Source organism: Alexandromys fortis, unplaced genomic scaffold (genome assembly GCF_014885135.2).
Source record: "Alexandromys fortis isolate MF-2015 unplaced genomic scaffold, M_Fortis_MF-2015_v1.1 scaffold_72, whole genome shotgun sequence".
Classification (NCBI taxonomy): Eukaryota; Metazoa; Chordata; class Mammalia; order Rodentia; family Cricetidae; genus Alexandromys; species Alexandromys fortis.
The window spans coordinates 2681970-2701098 of NW_026067969.1; the positions used below are offsets into that span (position 1 = coordinate 2681970).

A 19129-nucleotide genomic window follows, 5' to 3' on the forward strand; every position below is an offset into this window, starting at 1 on the left:
CAGCCCAGAGCAATGCTCAGCCCTCCGTCATCTTTACAGCCTCAGAGATGGGGGAGGCAAGCTGTCCCCGTAGCTGTGCTTTCCCTCCATGGCTGCCTGCCTGAGCAGCCTAGAGCCAGAGGTACCAGAAAGACTCGCGGGGCTCTGGAGCTTGACCTTTGACTCAGTCACTTCACTCTAGCGGTGTGCCAACTCACAGACAGGGAACCTGAGGCTCGTGGGTCAGTACCTTGCCCAGGGACATGTCCGGACCCTCACACCCTGCTTCCCCTCTGAGCTGTCCTGATCTTTCTCCAGGGAAGCCATCTGCACCCGCTGCTGCTTCTGTTGCGACACGGCCTCACCAGGTGACCAGGGTGTTGTTATGACTACCAGTTGAGGCCTATGGCATCTCCACCAGCTCCCCAAACCTTTCAGAACTTGCTGTGTATCTTCCCTAGACAGATGAGATGACAGAGACTCAGAGATCTAAGGTTAGTTAGGTGGCAAGGCCCCTGTAGAATGTTAAGGGTAACACGGGCTACTGAGATCACCTCCCCTCCATATCCTCTAAGCCAAAACAAGTCTCCAGAACTACCCCTCTTCTGAATTTGGCTGATAGCAAGGATCTGAGTGTGAGCCATTCCCAACTCACTGGGTATAATGCTTTTCCTTGCTGGGTTTGGAGCAGAGGACTCTCCCGCCTCCCAGATGCCTGGGCGTTTAGGAAGTACCAGAGGCTAACGGCTGCTACTCTTTAGCAGTGTGATGAGGGTCTTAAGTACAAGAAGGGTCTTAAGGACAAGAAGCTGGTCCTGAAATAATTCTAGGCATTGCTATCTGGTAGCCCACAGTCTCAGATGGCTATTTAATTTTTATTTAGATTAATTTAAAAAAAATGATAAGCACCAGGGCTAAGGATGTAGCTCGGTTGGGAGAACACTCACCCTAACACGCACAAGCCCTGGCTTCTATCCCCAGAGCCACATTAAATTGGACACAGTTACATGAATACACCTGTCATCCCAGCACTTGGGAAGAGGAGGCAGGAGGATCGGAAATTCAAGGTGAATCCTGGCTACACAAGAGAGTTCAAGACCAGCTTGGTCTACCGGATACTCTGTCTCAAAGCTGAGACGGAAGCTGGCCAGGGACAGAACTCTGCAGTAAAATACTTGGCAAGCATAAGGGCCCGAGTTCAAACCCTGGAACCCATGCGAAGGTGCGTGTTTATAATCCTAGCCCTGGGTATGCGGCAGGGGACAGGAGGATCCCTGAGGCTTGCTGCCACATCAGCCTAACCTGACCCAGGGTGAGGCCTTGTCTCAGAAAACGGAGGACAACTGAAGAACAAAACCCAAGGTTGACCTCTGGCCTCTATACACTTGTATGTGTATGCTCATGGGTGCATATACAGAAACACCACACACACACACACACACACACACACACACACACACACACCAATGTAAAGTATTTACAGTCCCATTCTTTCACATCAAGGATTAGCAAGAGTGTGTAACTCATGGCTGCCACATTCGATGGGGCATCCACAGAGCATCCTATCATTGTGGGGAGCTGCTTGGGACTGTGGCACCAAGTGAACTCCGGAGGGGCACCAAGGGTTGAAAATCCCATCTAGGTACCCGTCAGTAAGCCAATGATCAGGGGCTCTGGGCAGAGCCACCTATACAGCTGCAGGGATCTCCCGTGGGGCACTTGAGGCAGGACCTGTCTTTGGAGCTACAGGACACCCACTACCTGTGATGCAGGTGGAGACTCCTCACCCAGTGCAGAATTAATGACCTCCAAGGTGCTTCCATGAGCTTGCATATAGAGGCTCCTGGACTCGCCAGCCGTCCAAAGCTCCCTGAGTTGACTGCCGCTGCAGCTTGCTTAGCAGTGGGAACCTAAGAACCTGGGCACCCATACAAAATGCCTACTCACAGGTAGTGGCACCATCAGGTCTTCAGTGGAAGAAACTGCAAGTCTCAGTGCCCCAGCAGCCCAAGCTTGGTGTTTAGATGCTCAGCAGGTCTACATAGGGGGCTACTTTATTGAAGACTGCATGGAGAATAAGGAAGAAAGTGGGGGGCAGGGGGACTAAAGGCAGAGGGGGCCACATGCTGGGGAATTCAGGGCTATTTCACCTGACTGAATCCACAACTGGCCAGGAGTGACTGGGCCAGCGGGAAGTCAGGGAGCATGCTGGCCATTTTGCAGCTTGACAGGATGGTCACCTGATGAATGTGTCTGACAGCTGAGTCAGCCACCCTCGGATGCCCTTCACAGATGCCCACCACTGTCTGCCTCTCACCCACCACAAGAGCAGCCTGGTTCCCTCTGCCCACACAGTTTGGGCCTGGAGGGACTCAAAAGACCTCAGCTCCATCTGTGAGCTTTTTCCAGCTCACTTCCCAGAGACCCAGAACGGCTTGCCAGCCCGCTCTCCCCTACCCTGTCACTTGGGCTGGCCCTGGCAATCCTTCTGGCCTCTGAGTTCCCATGAGGTGAAGGTTAAGATGAATGTATAGGCTCAGCCAGGCTGGATGGAGCTCCAGGGGGCTTGGTTGGTCCTCTGGGCAGAGTCCTGAAGCTGAGGCAGAGTGAGACAGCCCCACCTATCAGCCCCCCTATGCAGGCTGGGTGGTTGAGATACCACCAGGGCATGGAGCATGCTGGCCAAGCCTACCTCCGGGCTGTGACACCCGAGCAGCTTGCTGTCTGCTGCCTGTCTGTGTGTCCCTCCTCTCCTTTGCCCAGTGTTTCTGCTGTCTTCCACACAGGCTAAAGGGACATGGCCCTGTGCTAGCACGGTGCATAGGAGGCCTCTGGGATGGGTGGGAGGGAAGAAGCTGGAAGTGACCTAGACATTTTGCTATTAGGGCCTCAGTCCTTACCAGGGAAATGGGCAACTCACCCTGCCACCTGGTGTCTCACCTTTCCCCGTCTCCTCCTGGAAGGCATGTGGCGTGGTACCGCTGGTCTGGCTCTAAAGCAAGCGTTTTCTCTCTACATGTGTGAACTTATATGTGTTGGTATGCAAGCGCATGTACTCACACATACAGAGACCAGAAGTTAGTGTCATCAGCCTTCCCGCCACCTTTGTCCTTATTGCTTGAGATAGGGTGTCTCGATAAACCTGAGTCTCACTGACTGGTAGGCTGGGTGGCCAGCAAGCTCTGGGGATCCGCCTGTCTCTGAGTCCTCCCTCACTCCCAGGGCTAGAGTTCCAAAGCTGTGCCACCACACCTGGGCTTTACTTGGGTCCTAGGGATCCAAACTCAGGTCCTCAAGCTTATATACCAAGCACCTTACCCACGGTCATCTCTCTAGCTCTGGTGAAAACATTATTGCTCAGTGTAACAGAGACCAGGATGGGGCAGCAAGCAAGCCTGTGTGTGTGCCTGAAGATAGCAGGCAAAGGGGGACCTGTCCCCCTGTCCTCTGCAGGGACAGCTCCACCCAGAAACCTCTGAACCCCAACACTGTTGTATCTCACTGGGGCTTCTAAGGGTACCAAGACCTCAGTCCTCTCCCTCCACTACCCGCTACACTCTGCTCTCCACACTTGGGGCATTTTCACATTGGGTTTTCAGTGATTTCTGATAGGCAATGCTTAGTCACAGTGGGGGCCATGTGCTTGATTTTCCAGAAAAACAAAAAAGTTGTTTTTTTGGTATATATATATATATATATATAGATAGATAGATAGATAGATAGATATAGATATAGATATAGATATAGCAACGGATGCACGTCTAGATTGACAGTATCGGAAGCCGGGCCTGAGGTCTCTGCGATCCATTCAGGATAGGGTGCCCTGGAACTTTCCAGGCGAACTTGGGAGGTGATTCTTGACAGCTGCTCTCGCTCAGGGATCCAGCATCCTTCCAAGGATGGGGGAGGCAGGCAAGCAGGCATGGGAAAGGCATGAGAAGTCTGGGAAAACCCAGTTAGGCTGGGAAAGCACTCAGACCTCCCTTGTCCTGAGCTATCCCCAAGGACAGTTGGGAGCTGCATGTGCTCATCGGCCCAACGTGGTGGGGTGCGGGGTGTCTTGGCCAGAACACAGAATTGGGGGCCAGGAAGCTGGGCAATCTGGGCTGCTGCCTTCCTTCTTCTTTCCTCCTTTCTCCTTCTCCCCTCCCCTCTCTGCTCCCCTTACCTTCCCCCACATCTTCCCCCCCCCATCCTCCCCTCCTCCCTCTTTCCCTTCTCTTCTCCTCCCTCCTCCCCTCTTCTTTCCTCTGGCTTCACAAAACCCATGTCATCCAAGAGCCAGCCCTGTGGTCCCGAGAGACCACAGGTGTTCCTTCAGCCATCCAGAGGTTCTTCCACACTCTCCCGCCTCCAGCCCTTCCCCAGGCTCAGGGGACCAGATCCGCGTTTGAAAGGCCAACTCTACCCCACACATCTTTCCATGGCTTCAATTTTATTAGCTTGACCTTTTGCAGCTCAGTGTGTGGTGTGTGAGCCTGGGAAGATTCAGAGCCCACCCAGGACAACCGTGCCCAGATCTCCCCTCTGCTGCCTTCTTTGGGTTTAGGAGAGCCCAGCTCCACACTGCCCTAGCCTTTGCCCCCTGCTCTCCTAGACTACAAGGCATGGACTATAAGACTACATGGTGACCTTTGTTTGAGCAGTCACAGAACCCTAGTTTCGAAGTCAGGGTGTGAGGCAGAGGAGGAAGGCTGGGTCTATAAAAAAGTGACAGACGTTCACCTCAGGAAGAGAAACAGGGTCACTTCTGATATGCGGGCAGGTGTAGCTGGTCACACAAGGTGAGAGGAGTCGCTCTGACCCGCAGGGCAGAGCTAGAGCAGTGCCCTCTCCGGAGGCGGGGTGAGCAGGATGCATCTGTAAGGCAAAAGTCCTTGGAAATGAGCCTTGCAGAAGGTCCGTGCATAACAGCAAGCTTGGTGTCCCTGGACCTATGAGCAATAGCTTCCGGGGAAACAGAGACAGAAGCCTGTACTTCTGTGTAAGTGATGGAGGTTCCTGATCTGAAGTCCATGCCATGTGCCCCCATGTCACGGGCTGGTGACTCTCCGAAGGGCTTTCTCTCCTGCAGACCCGGAAGGTTAAGGCAAGAACTTTCTAATACCCGCTCCTCTCTGGTCTTAAAGGCAGCCATACTGATAAAGGACTGCACCAGTCCAGCGAATCTCTCTCCTTGCCATCCTACACCCTTGGCAGACATTATTCATCAATCCCTGCTTACTGTCCCCTGATTCACTAGTCTTCAAGTGCCTGGACTACTTATACCAGTCAGCTGAGTGTGGAACAGGAGGGGAGGCTTCTGGCTTCTGGCTCCTATCTTGGGGATATTCTGAGATACTCACTAAGACATGTGCAGGGTGCATTTTGGGGAGGACTAGGGTGGATTGGAGACCACTGTATGGTCTGTGAGCAGGAGCAACATCGTGGTCCATACAGTCCTGGTTAGGGGCTGGGATGGCTAGCAGGACCACATGGAGGCTAAGGGTAGGGAAGGCTATGTTTTGCCCATGTCCTGGGTCTCAGGACACAGGGCCATTTGTGAAGTGCGGGAGTTGGCAGGCAGCGCTGAGGTGTGGCAGTTTCCGATGGCCTGAGCAGCTGTGGTCTCCACCCTGCAGCTCAGTAGCTGCCCTTCACCCTCTTGTTGTCAGGGTCAAAGGGAGACTTCAGGTGAACCTGGGCAGGATAGGTGACCCCCATTCTCTCCAAGGCATACTCTCCACTCTTCACAAAGTCCAGAGAGACCTGGGAGCAGAGAGAGTCAGGGTCACTCAGTTGTTTCTGGGGGTGGCTTAGGGTTCCCCGGACCTAACTCTCTGATAAGCCAAGCCCTGTACCAAGCCCCTTCTCTGAGAGGGGGTTCCCTAGAACAGCAGATCATGTGCCCTGTGCCCATGAGCTAAACAGGAATAGCTGAGTCCATCAAAGCTCAGATCCAGTAGCCAGCAAGACTTCTCCCTCAGGATGATCTGTTCCCGTGACCTGTTCCAAGATCCCTGGGAAGATGGGGGTCAGGCAGGAGCTTGGATGGATTTTGGAGTCAGCCAAACACAGCATTATAACAAGGGGTCCTTGTTATCCTGAGGGACAGGGTGGATGGAACAGCCTTCTGGACATCATGGCCCCGGGACCCTCCTCCCTCTGACCCACATCTGGCTCTGTCTTCTTAGCAAGCCCTCTGGAGCTGTTAGCCCTGGGAGCAGGTGCTGGCCTGTCCGACAGGGGAGAGTGCTGTAACCTGACACTGTACTGTTCTGGAGGGAGGAACACTCCTAGGCCACCCAAGGACATGCTTCTTTGTGTACAGTGAGGATTCCAGGCCCAGGCTGGAGCAGTCTGGGGCTTGATCTCCCCTCATTCCAGGTGGATCAGGACTGGATAAAGAAAGGAAAAGTAAAGAAAAGAAAAAAGAAGAGACAACAAACCTTTTTAAGTCGTGGGATGTTTAGGGCGAGCCCTCTGCACCAAGCACTATGTGAGTAGAAATCAGGAGATTTCAGCAGTGGAGAGGCAGGTGTCCTGGGACTAGCCCAGTCCAGCTGATAAACACCCACGAGCCACAGAATTTCCACCCCAAAACTCCTTAGTCTTACTTAGCAATGTGGGTTATCCCACCAGAGCACTGATGGAAGGAGAGAGGGTTGGCTTGCCCCAGCTGCCCACTCTCATGGCATGAATATTCAAGAAACTTGATCACATCCGCAGGACATGAGCCTCTCCTTCCTTTGCTCACCTTCAGGGCGGGACTCCTTGTCTGGATGGGATTTATGCTGGGCCTCTTGAAGCCCAATAAATGGGTAGGAAGGGTGGGTGACGCTGATCTTTGAAAGAAAAGGCTGTGGATTCTCCCCTGCCTACCAAGCCTGGGCACCAGTAAACGAACTTCTAATTTTGCCTTGCCTGGGACCCTGGTTGTGGACTCTCAGTGTTAAGAAAGTCCTGTGTAAGCACCAAAGATCCCAGGCTGCTTTGCAATGTTTGATGACTGTCAATCGATTTCCACTCAGTGTGGTTGTCCATACTGGAATCCATGAGGAGGGGGGGAAGCCTGGACCCTTTTTATAGGGAAAGCTTGGGATCTTGGAGAAACCCCTGGTCTGTGGTCACAGAGCAAGACAAAGTCACAGCCTCGAGTTAAGCCTGTATGGCGAGCCTCCCGCTCTAGTACAGGGTTTCTCTCCACTTTCAGCCACCCCACCCCACCCTAACCTGTACTCCAGAAGTCCAGGTAACCCCAGACCCCGTGGGAACCACTTGTCCTTGCCTCTTCCCTAGCCTGATGTTCCAGCCCTCCATTCAGCCAGACACTGTGGCCCAGCTTGTCTTGGTGTCTGGCTAGAAGGCAGAGCCAGGTCAGCACCTCTGGGACTGGAGCTGGGACACAGGAGACCTCAGTGAGACTTGACAAAGGTATGCTTAGGTGGTGTGAAAATAAATGGAGCCACTTGTTACACCTCTACACCATTGTTGGGAAACAGGAAGCGGTAAAGGCCACCCCTTTCCTCCAGGGGACATAGCTGGTACCCTCCTGTGGCTGTCCGGGCTGCCCCAGCATCTGCAGCCTGGGTTTGACTCACGTTGGGGTTGAGGTATCTGGGGGTGAGGAGGAAGGGCAGAGATGGTCCGCTAGTCTCTGGGACCAGAGAATGTTATCCCAGACCCTGCAAGTCTTTTTGATCAAGAAGATCCTGGGGCTGCCCTAGTCAGATTCTTTTAGAGATATAAGAGAAAACCCGGCAAAACTCGGCTGGAGACCAGGGCTGGCACTCCTCCACCCTTCCTGGCTTCCTCCTGCATTCCCAGCATGCGCAGGGATGGTCCTGAGGATCTAGAGAGGGACAGGGAACAGAGCTCACCGGCCCACCACTGGGATCTCGGATGTAGCCATAGGCGATGGTTTTGTTCACGGCAAACCCAAAGTCAGCCCTCCGGACATGGCCCACCACTTGGCCGTTTCTCCAGATGGCCTCCAGGCCAAACATAGGCACCTCCCTGAAAGAAGCAAAAAGAAGGCTAGAACCCCAGACTGTGGTGGGAACACAGCCTGGGGAAGTGAGGCAGCTGGACTTGACTGTTCATATAAGAGCCTATGCCACATGGGTAAAGGTACCCTGCCAGGACCTTGCAAGCCCCCAGTAGCCCGACTCCTGACCTAGAATGACAGGGTGCAGGATGGAAACGAATGGGGAAATGAAATTTAACTGTAAAACCGAACAGAGCCCCAGCAATTTAGAAAGGCCCCACTCCATCCCTTTTCATTTAACTTCCTTCTTAAAAGTCTGTGTTAATTATAGGAAGTAATGAGGAGGGGCTAGAGAGATGGCTCAGCAGTTAAGAGCACTTGTTGCTCTTGTCAAGGACTGTAGTTCAGTCTCGGCACCCATGCCAGGTATTCACCACCTCTAAGGGATCCTGTGCCCTCCTCTGACCTCTGTGGGCACCCGTGCACATATGGCATCCACTAATACGGGCAAACACACATGCATCCATATAAAATCTTTTAAAAAGAAAATACTCTATTGTGAAATCATCGTGCATGTACATATTTGCTCTGCTCACATCCAGCTCCTCTTGTCCCCTCTTTCTACCCATAGTCCCTCCCCTTCTACTTTCATGTCACACTCACACACACACACAACACACACACACACATAAAGTTTTTAAATAATAAAATAATATATAAACAACCCCCCCCCACACAAAATACAATTCCACTCTTATCTCTGGGTAAATAATGGGTCAGTCATACACCACCGTGTATGTACCACATTTTTCTAAAATCCATCCACTGCACTGTGCATGGTGGCGCACACTTTAATTCCAGAACTCAGGAGGCCGAGACAGGCAGACCAATGTGAATTCAAGGCTAGTCTGGTCTACACAGTGAGTTTCTGGCTAGCCAAGTCTACATAGTGCACCCTGCCTCAAAATAAAATAAAATAAAATAATAAAATCCATCCATTGGTGGGCATCTGGGCTGGTTGTGTATCTTGGTTCTTATGAACCCTGCTGCCGTAACCATGGCTGTCAAAGCTTCCGTGGCATGCTGACTCAGAGCCCTTTGGTATACACCAGGAGGGCATAGCTGACTCATATGGAAGTCCATTGGCCATGGTGGCTAGAATGACTTACATTACCAGCAGTAGGGGACAAAGGTTCCTCTTTCCCTGAATCCACACAGCGTTTGCTGCCATTCCTTTCCTTGGTGTCAGCCTCTCTGGCTGGGGCTAGCTGGAATCTCAGCATAGCTCGGGTGTGCATTTCCCTCATAGCTGAAGACACTGAGTAATCTTCCATAAACTGACCGGTCGCTTCTCTTCTCTTCCAGATGTCTGTTCAGTGCGTTGCCTGCTTACTTACTCCCTGGGTTATTTGTGGGGTTGTTGTTTAATTCTCTGGCTGTTCTTTGCCTATTCCGATGATTCATCCCGTCAAATGGATTTCTCCCATTCCGCAGGCTGCTTCTTCACTCTGGTGATTTGTTCCCTGGGCTGTGAAGAGTCACGTTTACTTCATGCGATCCCATTCTTCACACTGACTTCCTGAGCTCTGGAGGCTCACTCTGAAAGGCCTTGCCCCGTTTGTATCTTGAAGCACATTCCCTCGGGGTTCCTCTTGAAGTCTCACCAGTTCAGATTTGGATCTCATCTGCTTTGGGATTATCTTCGGATAGGATGGAAAGCAGGGGTCTAGTTCACACATCTGCAGGGTTGTTAGCACCATCATGAGAGGCTGCTTCTCTCTAAAGTGGTTTTGGAGCCACTGTAAGGGTTGTGTGGTTTGCTTCTGGGCCCTCTATTTGTTCCATGGGTCTCCACGTCCGTGTTTGGGCCAAGACCATGCTGGTTTTGTCACTATGGCTCTGCAATATAATTTGAGGTCGGGCTTGATGCTGCCTTCCTCATTGCTTTGGTTGTTCTGCATCTTTTGCCTCCATGTAAATTTCAGAATTTTTTTCTAGTTCAGTGAAGAATTCCATTAGAATTTTGACAGAGAGTATGCTGAATCTAGTTTATTTAACTGTCGAGTGGGCTTATTTTACAGTGTTCTGGTTATCTACTTTGTATACTATACTAAAGGATTTTCTTCATCAATGTACTATATTAATACTAATGTTTTTGATTCAAGATTCAAAATGGTAGACAAAAAGAAAAAGAAGCCCACTAAAATCTAGAAACATCAATGCCTGGATCATGGTACCATTTGGTGCCATCTGTGATCTGCTCCTCTTGGCTGTCATCAGAGCCACAGTGGCGTGAAACCTTCCCCAAATGACAAGAGTCAGGCCAGGTTTGGGTGCTCTCTTAGGTCTGCAGCTCAGAGCCACACCATCTGGGATGGGGGCCAGGATGAAGGAAGGCTGGGGAACACCTCCTCCCCCACATCCTCTCCAGTCACTCTCCAATGGACAAAGTGGTATCATGGTGGCTCCCAACACACCCAAGTCCCCTCAAACCAGCAGGCACACATCATCGTGTGCCTTGCAGCCAAGAGATGCAGGGACAGAAAGGAAGCCCCTGAGCAGGACAGGTGTCCGTCCTCTGCTCTGGAGCTAAACACTGGCCTCAGGAGCTTTGTAGAGGCTGGGGGGAGGGTATGACAGCTCCACCCCACCTGAGAGGCTCCTGCCACCCAAGCTGGGCAGCCTCAGGGGAGTAGGTGACATCTCAGGAAAAGGCCACAGTATGATGACAGACCCTAGCTCTGCCCATTGCCTCTTATCACACTTGACGCTCCAAGCACAGTGACAGCATCTGTGGCTGGCTGTCAGCTGCACAGCAACGCCCAAAGCCACCTCCCGGTCCTGGAGACAGTTGCTATGAGAATTCCTATGGGAACCACCGTGTAGAACCCAGGCCTCCAGGATTCAAACTCTCCTGGTGACTCGGAGCAAGCTGCTTCTTGGTGATCAGACTAGAGGGCCGAGTTCCTCAGAATGGTTTTCTCCTTTCTCCTCTGTGTCTCTGACACTCCGTGGTCCTCATTTATACACGGAGAACAATTCTGCCTAGTCGGGATTTAACTGGAACAGGATGGGAGGTGGTTCCAAAGAGACAGGGGCACCAGCTTGTAAGTAGGGTTCACCCTCCCAAGTCACCATGCCTGGCTCTACTCACCACAGTTCAGCTGTGGCACCTTTTCCCTTTTAAATGTCTTCATTAGAGAGTGTTGTGTGTTCTCTATGTCCCTGGGATCCTGCTGACACCCCTACCTCTGACCCACTCTTGGCCCACTCAGAATTTGTATACCAGTCCTGCTTTTACCAACATATGATGTAGATCTTGTGTTCTGGATCTGGATCTCCTGGGCCTCACTTTTCCCATCTGTAATGGGCCATCGTGAAAGGGAGGCTGATCTGAGGAAATGCCAGTCCCAGGGGCTATCACTGGAAACATAAGTACCACCTCTCCAGCATGGACGATCACTTGATGGGCCAGAATACTCACTCTTCCACAGTGAGGCATACTAGGCGCCGGTAGAGGCCTGTGGCACGCTGCTTCTCCAAGGCTTCACGGCCGAGGAAGGGCACTGAGGACTTGAGCTTACAGGTGAATGCCAATCCTGCCTCCAGGGGGCTGTCATCAGGCCTCAGGTCTGCATGCCAGTGTCGATAGCCTGTGGGACAAGGGGGGCAGGGGTGAGTGTCCAGCTGAGGTGGGCATCAAGTCTTTAGGAAATACATGGGGGTGCTTCCCAAATCCACACTATCCAGTCCCCAAATTCTACCTTCACTGTTGCTTAGCAACCTGGACAGCCAGGGAGATGGGGTAGAATCCTGGACTCCAGAAGGTTCCCTATATGAGCTCCTAGAGCAGACTAGTCCCATGAGCTTTCCAGTCCTTTGTACCATCAGGATGGGGTCCTTAGTGGACCTGGAAAGTGGAGTGAATCACCCTTGCGGAAGGGCAGATCCCATTCTAAACTATCACCTTTTAAAGGAGGTGAGGTAGCCACCAGTCGGCAGCCCAACTTGCTCTGAGTCTTCACCTCTCAGGAGATATCTGGGTGTCGCTAGTAGTATAATCCTCATATAGGCAAACATGAAGCCTCCAGCACCCAGTTCTTTAAAAAACTCAAAAAAAAAAAAACCTCTAAAAGATCCCACAGTGAGGAATTCAACCCCTCCCCACTGAGACATACTCTCTCAGGATTCTAGGGAGTGCCTCACCTCTCACCTCTCTGAGTCCAGGTGTGTGCCTGGAGACCCCAGAATCACTTCTGAAGCCCTGATTGGAAGACCCCATGCATAGGCAGTGAGGAGGTTTTGAGAAAATATACAAGGCTGGGAGATAGAGGGATTCATGATGTGAAAATCTGGACACCAATGACAGAAACATCCCCAGCTTCTTTCTGGTAGCTTGGGTGGCCTCCCAGGACTCACCTTTCTCAATGCTCAGGGAGTCAATGGCACGGTAGCCTGCATTGACGAGGCCATGCTTGGCACCTGCAGCCATCAGAGCCCGATACACTGGTATGCAGGATTCACGGGGGACATGTAGCTCCCAGCCCAGCTCCCCCACAAAGGATAGCCGTATGGCCCGGACCTGGGGAGACAAGGGTGTGAATCAGATATAGCTGCCTCAGGTGATGAGATCCAGGCAGACTGCCACTTACCAGCCAGGCCTAGGCCTGGTCAGACTGTCAACAAGAAATGGGGTTTTTTGAGGAAAGTTCACACGAGCTGATCTGGGAATCTTGAAGCGAGGGAAGAAGATTTAACTTAGAGAGTAGGAGACAGTCTCCACCTCCGGACCTCACACCTCAGGAGTGACAGACCAGCTGGTTCCCTATGGTCAAGGAGATGACCAGAAGCTGGGCAGCTTAAACCAATAGAAATGATCTCCATGTCTATTCTGGGGGTTCACGGCCTCAACTCAAGGCAAGGCAGAGCCAGGCCTGGAGAATCAGGAAACACCTTTCTGTTTTCTCCCAAAGCAAGGACTCAAGTAATGCTCTGACTATAACTGCCACACTCAGCACCTGCCGCCTCCTCCAGCTGCCAATCTCTGGGTCGTTCCTGCCTCTTACCAGGACTTTGGTCCTGTGCTAACCCTGAAGAATCACATCCCGACCCCTGGGGCAGTTGACACGGACCATCAGCATGATAGGGTCTGGAGTCACCCAGGAGACAAACCTCCAGCCATGCTGAGGGAGGCTCTAGACTGAGTTAACGAGAAAGTGAGCTGGTGCCCACATCAGTCCCTCTCTCTGCTCCTGACCTTGGATTCACTATGACAGCTGCCCCAAGTTCCTGCCATCATACCTTCCCCGCCATGATGGATCTGACCCTCAAATTGTGAGCTCAAATAAACCCTTCCTTCCTCGTTTATTTTTGTTTTCAAGATGGTTTCTGTGTAGCTCTGGCTGTCCTGGAACTTGCTCTGTAGACCAGGCTAGCCTTGAACTCACAGAGATCCGCCTGCCTCTGCCTCTGAGTGCTGGGATTAAAGGCGTGCGCCGCCGCCACCACCACCAGACAGCCCTTCCTTCTTCAGGAAGCCTTTGTTGGGTGTTTTGTGACAGCAATAAGATGAATATATATATATATATAAACAAAACATCAATTAGTCCCATCTGCCACGATCTTATTCCCAATTCAAGCCACAGCCACAGCTTCTGCCATCCTGAACCTGGGCTCTCATTTGGAAAAGCCCAAAGCCTCTCCCATTCATGGGAAGCAGGTGAGAAATCATAGGCATAGTTAGTTCCCTGCCTGCGCCAATTCTGGGTGACTACATGCCAAATCCATCATTCTAGAAGCCACACAAATAAGCATTGTGGGTTCCCAAAACTGTGGCTCACAAACACATGAATGGTGGCAGCATTTATCTGCTGTCCCTAGGCTGAGAACTTCACACACACACACACACACACACACACACACACCACCTAATCACAACCGTGCAAGAAGGGCACTGAGGCCCAGTGGGGAGAGTTCAGCTTGGTCTGGGGTCCACACCCACACAGCCAATACGAAGGCTACCTTTCCCAGAAGATGCAATCTTTCTAGACGTTTGGCTTAGGTACACAGCCATAGTCAACACACCCAGCAACTGATGCCCACCTCGCCAGCCTTTGGGCAAGTTCTGGGATGTGTGAATGAATGCCCCCAAGGGTGCAGTCCAACCTCACCATTCATCTCATCTGTGGAATATGGGAGCCTCAAAACACCTCACAAATAAAGAGGCAGGTGGCCGGACCTGTGCTGCCACCCCCATGCCGGTCGGGGGAGGGAGCGACCCTGCTGTCTGACCACAAAGCTAGCACCTTATGAACCCGACCAGTCTAATCACACAACCATCGCGGGCCTGGATCCTAAACACCTTTGAAGCCATACCACTTGCCTGGCCATGAGAAAAAAAAAAAAACCCAAACTAATGCAGAAATTGTGCTGTTGACATTTCCCCGCTTCCCAGTGCAAGCTGCAGGCCCGTGACAAAGACTGCCTTGTCACCAGGGTACTAATTTTAGACAGCCCCCGAAGGAGCTTGGGGCTCAAAGCCAGCTTCGTTTTGAAGCAAGGAAAGTCATTTTTATAAAGTGCACCCAACCTTGCCTCCATGTTCAGGCACTCCTCACCTAACCACACACAGAGGTAGGGTGATGTCCAGGGGTGCTTGAGGCCTTCTGACCTCAGTGGGATACAGGGTGGCCACTTCTGGGTCTCTATGGCATACCAATGTGTCCCACGCCAGGTGCCAAGAACTCCTGAGAGGGGACAGTAGGTTCTTCTCCCTCCTGGCAAGGTAAGAATTTGGAGATGGCCACACACTTTCCAGGTTCGTAGATCCTTGCTACCTGGGTGCCTTACATTTTTTCCCCTAGAAGCAGTAAAGTAAAGGCTCATTGCTTCCCAGTATTGACACACAAAGATGGGACAAGACTGAGAACAAAGACATCGGGAACTCATTGTCCCCAATCCTGTGGGTCAGACATCTCCGGGCCACCTCGAGGGCTCAGGCTCTGTGCTCTACCTAAGGAATGTGCTTCAGACAGGGTTCCTGAGCAGCAGGATTCCAGAAAGCTCCAGGCCTGATATATATTCACCTGTCATCAAATGCTGGCTCAGACACTTGCACAACCGTACCCATTGCTGCTCAAGTCACACTTGCAAGGAAATGGAACTAGCCTAGATGCCCATCACTGGATGAATGGACAGTAACCATGGGATTTTACTTATAAAAAAATAAAATTATGAATTGTTTAGGAAAATGAACAGAAGTGGAAAATACTATGCTAATTGAGGAATCCCAGTCTCTGGGAAGCAACAATTTACTGGCTCACGTGGCTTCAAATGGCTCACAAGAGGGCTGAGGATAAAGCCCAGTGATAGGGCTCTTGCCCAGCATGTGGAAGGCCTTGGGTTTGATTCCCAGCACCACACACACACACACAAAAAATACAAAATAAAGAAAGCCTGAGAGGAGGCAGAGCTCCTTGAAAGATGCTGTTGGCAATGGACTGGTCCAGAATTGTGCAAGGTTGGCAGGAAGGGCCTTGAACCAGGTTTTGTTAAAACCCTTTTCTCACCCTCCAGAGTCCACAATAAGCAAATCCAGCAGTTTTGAGACACAAAGCCAACACATGAAGTCCTCTGCATTTAGTCGGGCGGGCGGTGGTGGCGCACACCTTTAATCCCAGCACTCGGGAGGCAGAGGCAGGTGGATCTCTGGGAGTTCGAGGCCAGCCTGGTCTACAAGAGCTAGTTCTGGGACAGGCACCAAAGTTACAGAGAAACCCTGTCTCGGAAAAAAAAAAAAAAAAAAAAAAAAAAAAAAAAAAACAAAACAGGGCCAAAACAAGGACTCAGTGGGTAAAGGTGCCTGCTGCCAAGCCTGAGGACCCAGGTCCCACCCCTAGGACCAACGTGGCAGAAGGACAGACCTGGCTCTTACATTGTTCTCTGACATCCACAGGCATGCCACGACACATGTGTCCTCATGTACAAGTAAATAAATGTATTGCAAATTTTACAAAAAGCAAAACAAAACAAAAAAAATACCAGATGCTGGTGAGGGTGTAGAGAAGCCAGACCTTTGCACAAGCTGGCACGGACATACAATGGTGCTGTCACCATGGAAAAGGGACACCCTCTAGAAATTTTAAAGTAAATGAGGTGGCGTGGCCCAGTTTTATGGGTAAGCATCCCCCCAATAGGGGAGGCAGAGCTCAAAGAGGAATTTTCACACCTCCGCCACAGCAGCTGGAGGCAGAAGCAGCCTGGGTTCACCGACACAGGACAGCAGTCACCTGTGTGTTAGGAAGGATGCCCTGACCCCTGCTGAGATGAGGACGAACCCCAAGGCTGTGCCGAGCGACACAAGCCAGTCACAGAGGGTCTATGCGGCAGAGATCCATGGGAGGTCCTTTCCAGGACCAGGGTTGAGAAACACTCTGTCTAATATGTTTGAGTACTCGCTGACCAAAATAAAACATTCTGAAGCTGTCTCCCAACAGAGTGAAGATCCTCACACTACTGGAGAGGAGGGTTAAAATGGCTGAAGCTGGGCGTAAACCCAGTATTCAGGAGGCTATGCGTTCCCGCCCCCCCAAAGAATTAAGATGGTAAAATCCAACAACTCCCTTCCAGGGAGATAAAACTGAGGCCTGAGGACCTGGATAAGGTGCATTTTGTCTGTGTCTCAATTGCTTGAGGGGGGGGGGGACAGATGAAGGCGGGAGAGCAAACCCAGGGAGTGGAGCCGGGAGGAGCTCCGTGCTGTGGCCAGTGACAGGTGATGAAGATGAAGATGAAGCAGGTCCTGGAGGGAAGAGAGAGAAGCAGAGCCTCTGTGCCTTATGAAATGAGAGCTGTATGCTGACGATAAGCCTACACTCCCAGGTTCATTGCATGATGTCACTCAACATAAATGTACTTCATGTACCCAATGGAATAATATCCAGACATTAAAAAGGCTAGTCCTAAAACTAGGCAGTGGTGGCACACACCTTTAACCCCAGCACTCAGGAAGCAGAAGCAGACAGATCTCTGAGTTTGAGGCCAGTGTGGTCTACAGAGACTCCAGGATAACCAGGGCAGGAGAGAGAAACCCTGTCTAAAAAAAAAAAAAAAAAAAAGACAAGCAAAAAGTTAGCCCTTGTCATTTGTTAAGTGTAATAAGATAGCCCCTGACAGTAAGTGTTGTGTTATCTCACTTGTATGTGAGATAACATACATCAAAACAAGTTGGTCTCAGGGCATGAGATGAGATGAGGATAATCCAATGAGATGGATTATTCAGCGAAGGTGGATAGTGCCTGCCACTCAACCTCAGACCTGAGTTCTGTAACCAGAGTTCACATAGCAGAAGGAGAAAACCTACTCCCATGGGATCTCCCTTCGTGACATATGTCTATGCGCTAGTAAACACACACACACACACAATCAGCCAATAGACAGATATAGATAGATGAATAGATAGATAGATGATAGAGATAGGTAGATAGATAGATAGATAGATAGATAGATAGGAGATAGATAGATAGATAGATAGATAGATAGATAGATAGATAGGAGATAGATAGATAGATAGATAGATAGATAGATAGATAGATAGACAGACAGGAAAGTAAATGAATAAGTGGGGAGACGGGTCATTGGCAAAGGGGCTTGCGATGTAGGCATAAGAACATGAGTTCGATCCCCACCCTCCATGTAAAAGCCAGGCTTGGTGGCTCACGTCTGTAATCTCAGTGCTGGGGAAGCTGAGATTCGAGGATGCCTGGGGCTCACTGGCAGCCAGCCTAATCCAGCTGTGAGCCTGAGGTTCAGTGAGAGACCCTGTCTCAAAACTAGAGAGCAATTGAAAAAGACACCCCGTATTCTCCTCTGGCCTCCACATGCATGTACATACATACTCATACACCTGCATGCACGTACACAAATATGAACACTCAAACACACTACACACACAAAGAAATATAGGTAACAGATGTGTGTAACCTGATGTAAACAGTTTAGCTTGTGTCCATGCATCAAAATAGCAACAGATACCCTGGCACTAACTGCATTACACTAATTCACGGTACCCCACTACCACATGATTCCCTGCCATTACATGGTATCCCACCATCATGTGGAACCTCACCACCATACAGCACAAAACCACCACATGGTACCTCTCTGCCACACAGTACTCCCCACCACATAGTACCCCACCATCAGTGGTACCCATTATCACACCCTTACATCCCAGTACATGGTGGGTGCCCCCCACCACACAATACTCCTTCACCACGCAGCACCCCACACCATGACATGGTACCCCCACCACCACATGGAACCTCTACACTACATAGTACCCATCTGCCACAGAGTACCCCACTACCACACAGTACCCCATCATTACATGGAGCTTCATTAACATGCAAATTTTGTATGTTAGCACAGAATCTACACCACCACCCCAAGGAACATCTCCAGTGTAACTGTCATCCAGAAGCCCACCCCTAAGTGCCTGAAGACATTTCCAGTGGACCACAGGTTTAAGACTTGGGTTATCCGAGAGGATACATTGCTATGCCCAGAACAGTAGAGCTGGCTCTGACTTCGACTTTTTGTGAAGCTCAGACCCTTGGCCAGGCAGACCACACTGGGAGTATTGGGATAAAACATCCTGTCTGAGACCAGCTCTGCCTCCTGTCTGGAAATGGGCACCTGGAATTAGACCACAAGGGTAAGGCTACAGAGAAGTCCCTGTAGAGGAGATTGTACCCTAGAGTTAGGCATCTGGTATCAGGGTATAGATTATTAGTTACAAATAAAGGAGCACCTTTACAACTCAGGGGTCCCACTAGGAGGGGACACTGCCCTGCCTGGCCCCGGCTAGGACAAGGACTCAGGATCCATGGTTTAGCCAATGTTCCTGATGCCAAAGGCCTGTCAGGACCAGAGCAAGCAGAGCCCCAGTGACTTCTGGCCTCGGAGCCGTGGATGGCAGAAAGTAGCAGGTCAAGAATGTCTCTATAGAGGCCAGTTAAAGGGCTGAAGCCTTGGAAACCTGCACACCTTGGTCAATATCATCACCAATCCGAACCAGTCCAGGACATTCTTCTCCTGGAAGGTCCTGGATGCCCAACTCTGGAATTCTGCAGGGTTCCATTGGTCCCCCAGGAAAAGAGCAGAGTTCTTCTGCTCATTACCTGT

At 51.0% G+C, this 19129-nt stretch overlaps 1 protein-coding gene across 1 annotated transcript in view; it reads right to left on the reverse strand.

The window, feature by feature from the left end:
* Positions 1-4393: 4393 nt before the first annotated feature.
* Positions 4394-19129, reverse strand: part of Sardh (sarcosine dehydrogenase) — a 59046-nt gene continuing 44310 nt past the window's right edge. The window contains exons 18-21 of the mRNA XM_050154924.1: positions 12365-12527; positions 11430-11598; positions 7839-7974; positions 4394-5727 (exon numbers count right to left, since the gene is read on the reverse strand). Of these exons, the coding sequence (XP_050010881.1) occupies positions 5602-5727; positions 7839-7974; positions 11430-11598; positions 12365-12527 (594 nt within the window). The 3' untranslated portion in view covers positions 4394-5601. The remainder of the gene's footprint in view (positions 5728-7838; positions 7975-11429; positions 11599-12364; positions 12528-19129) is intronic.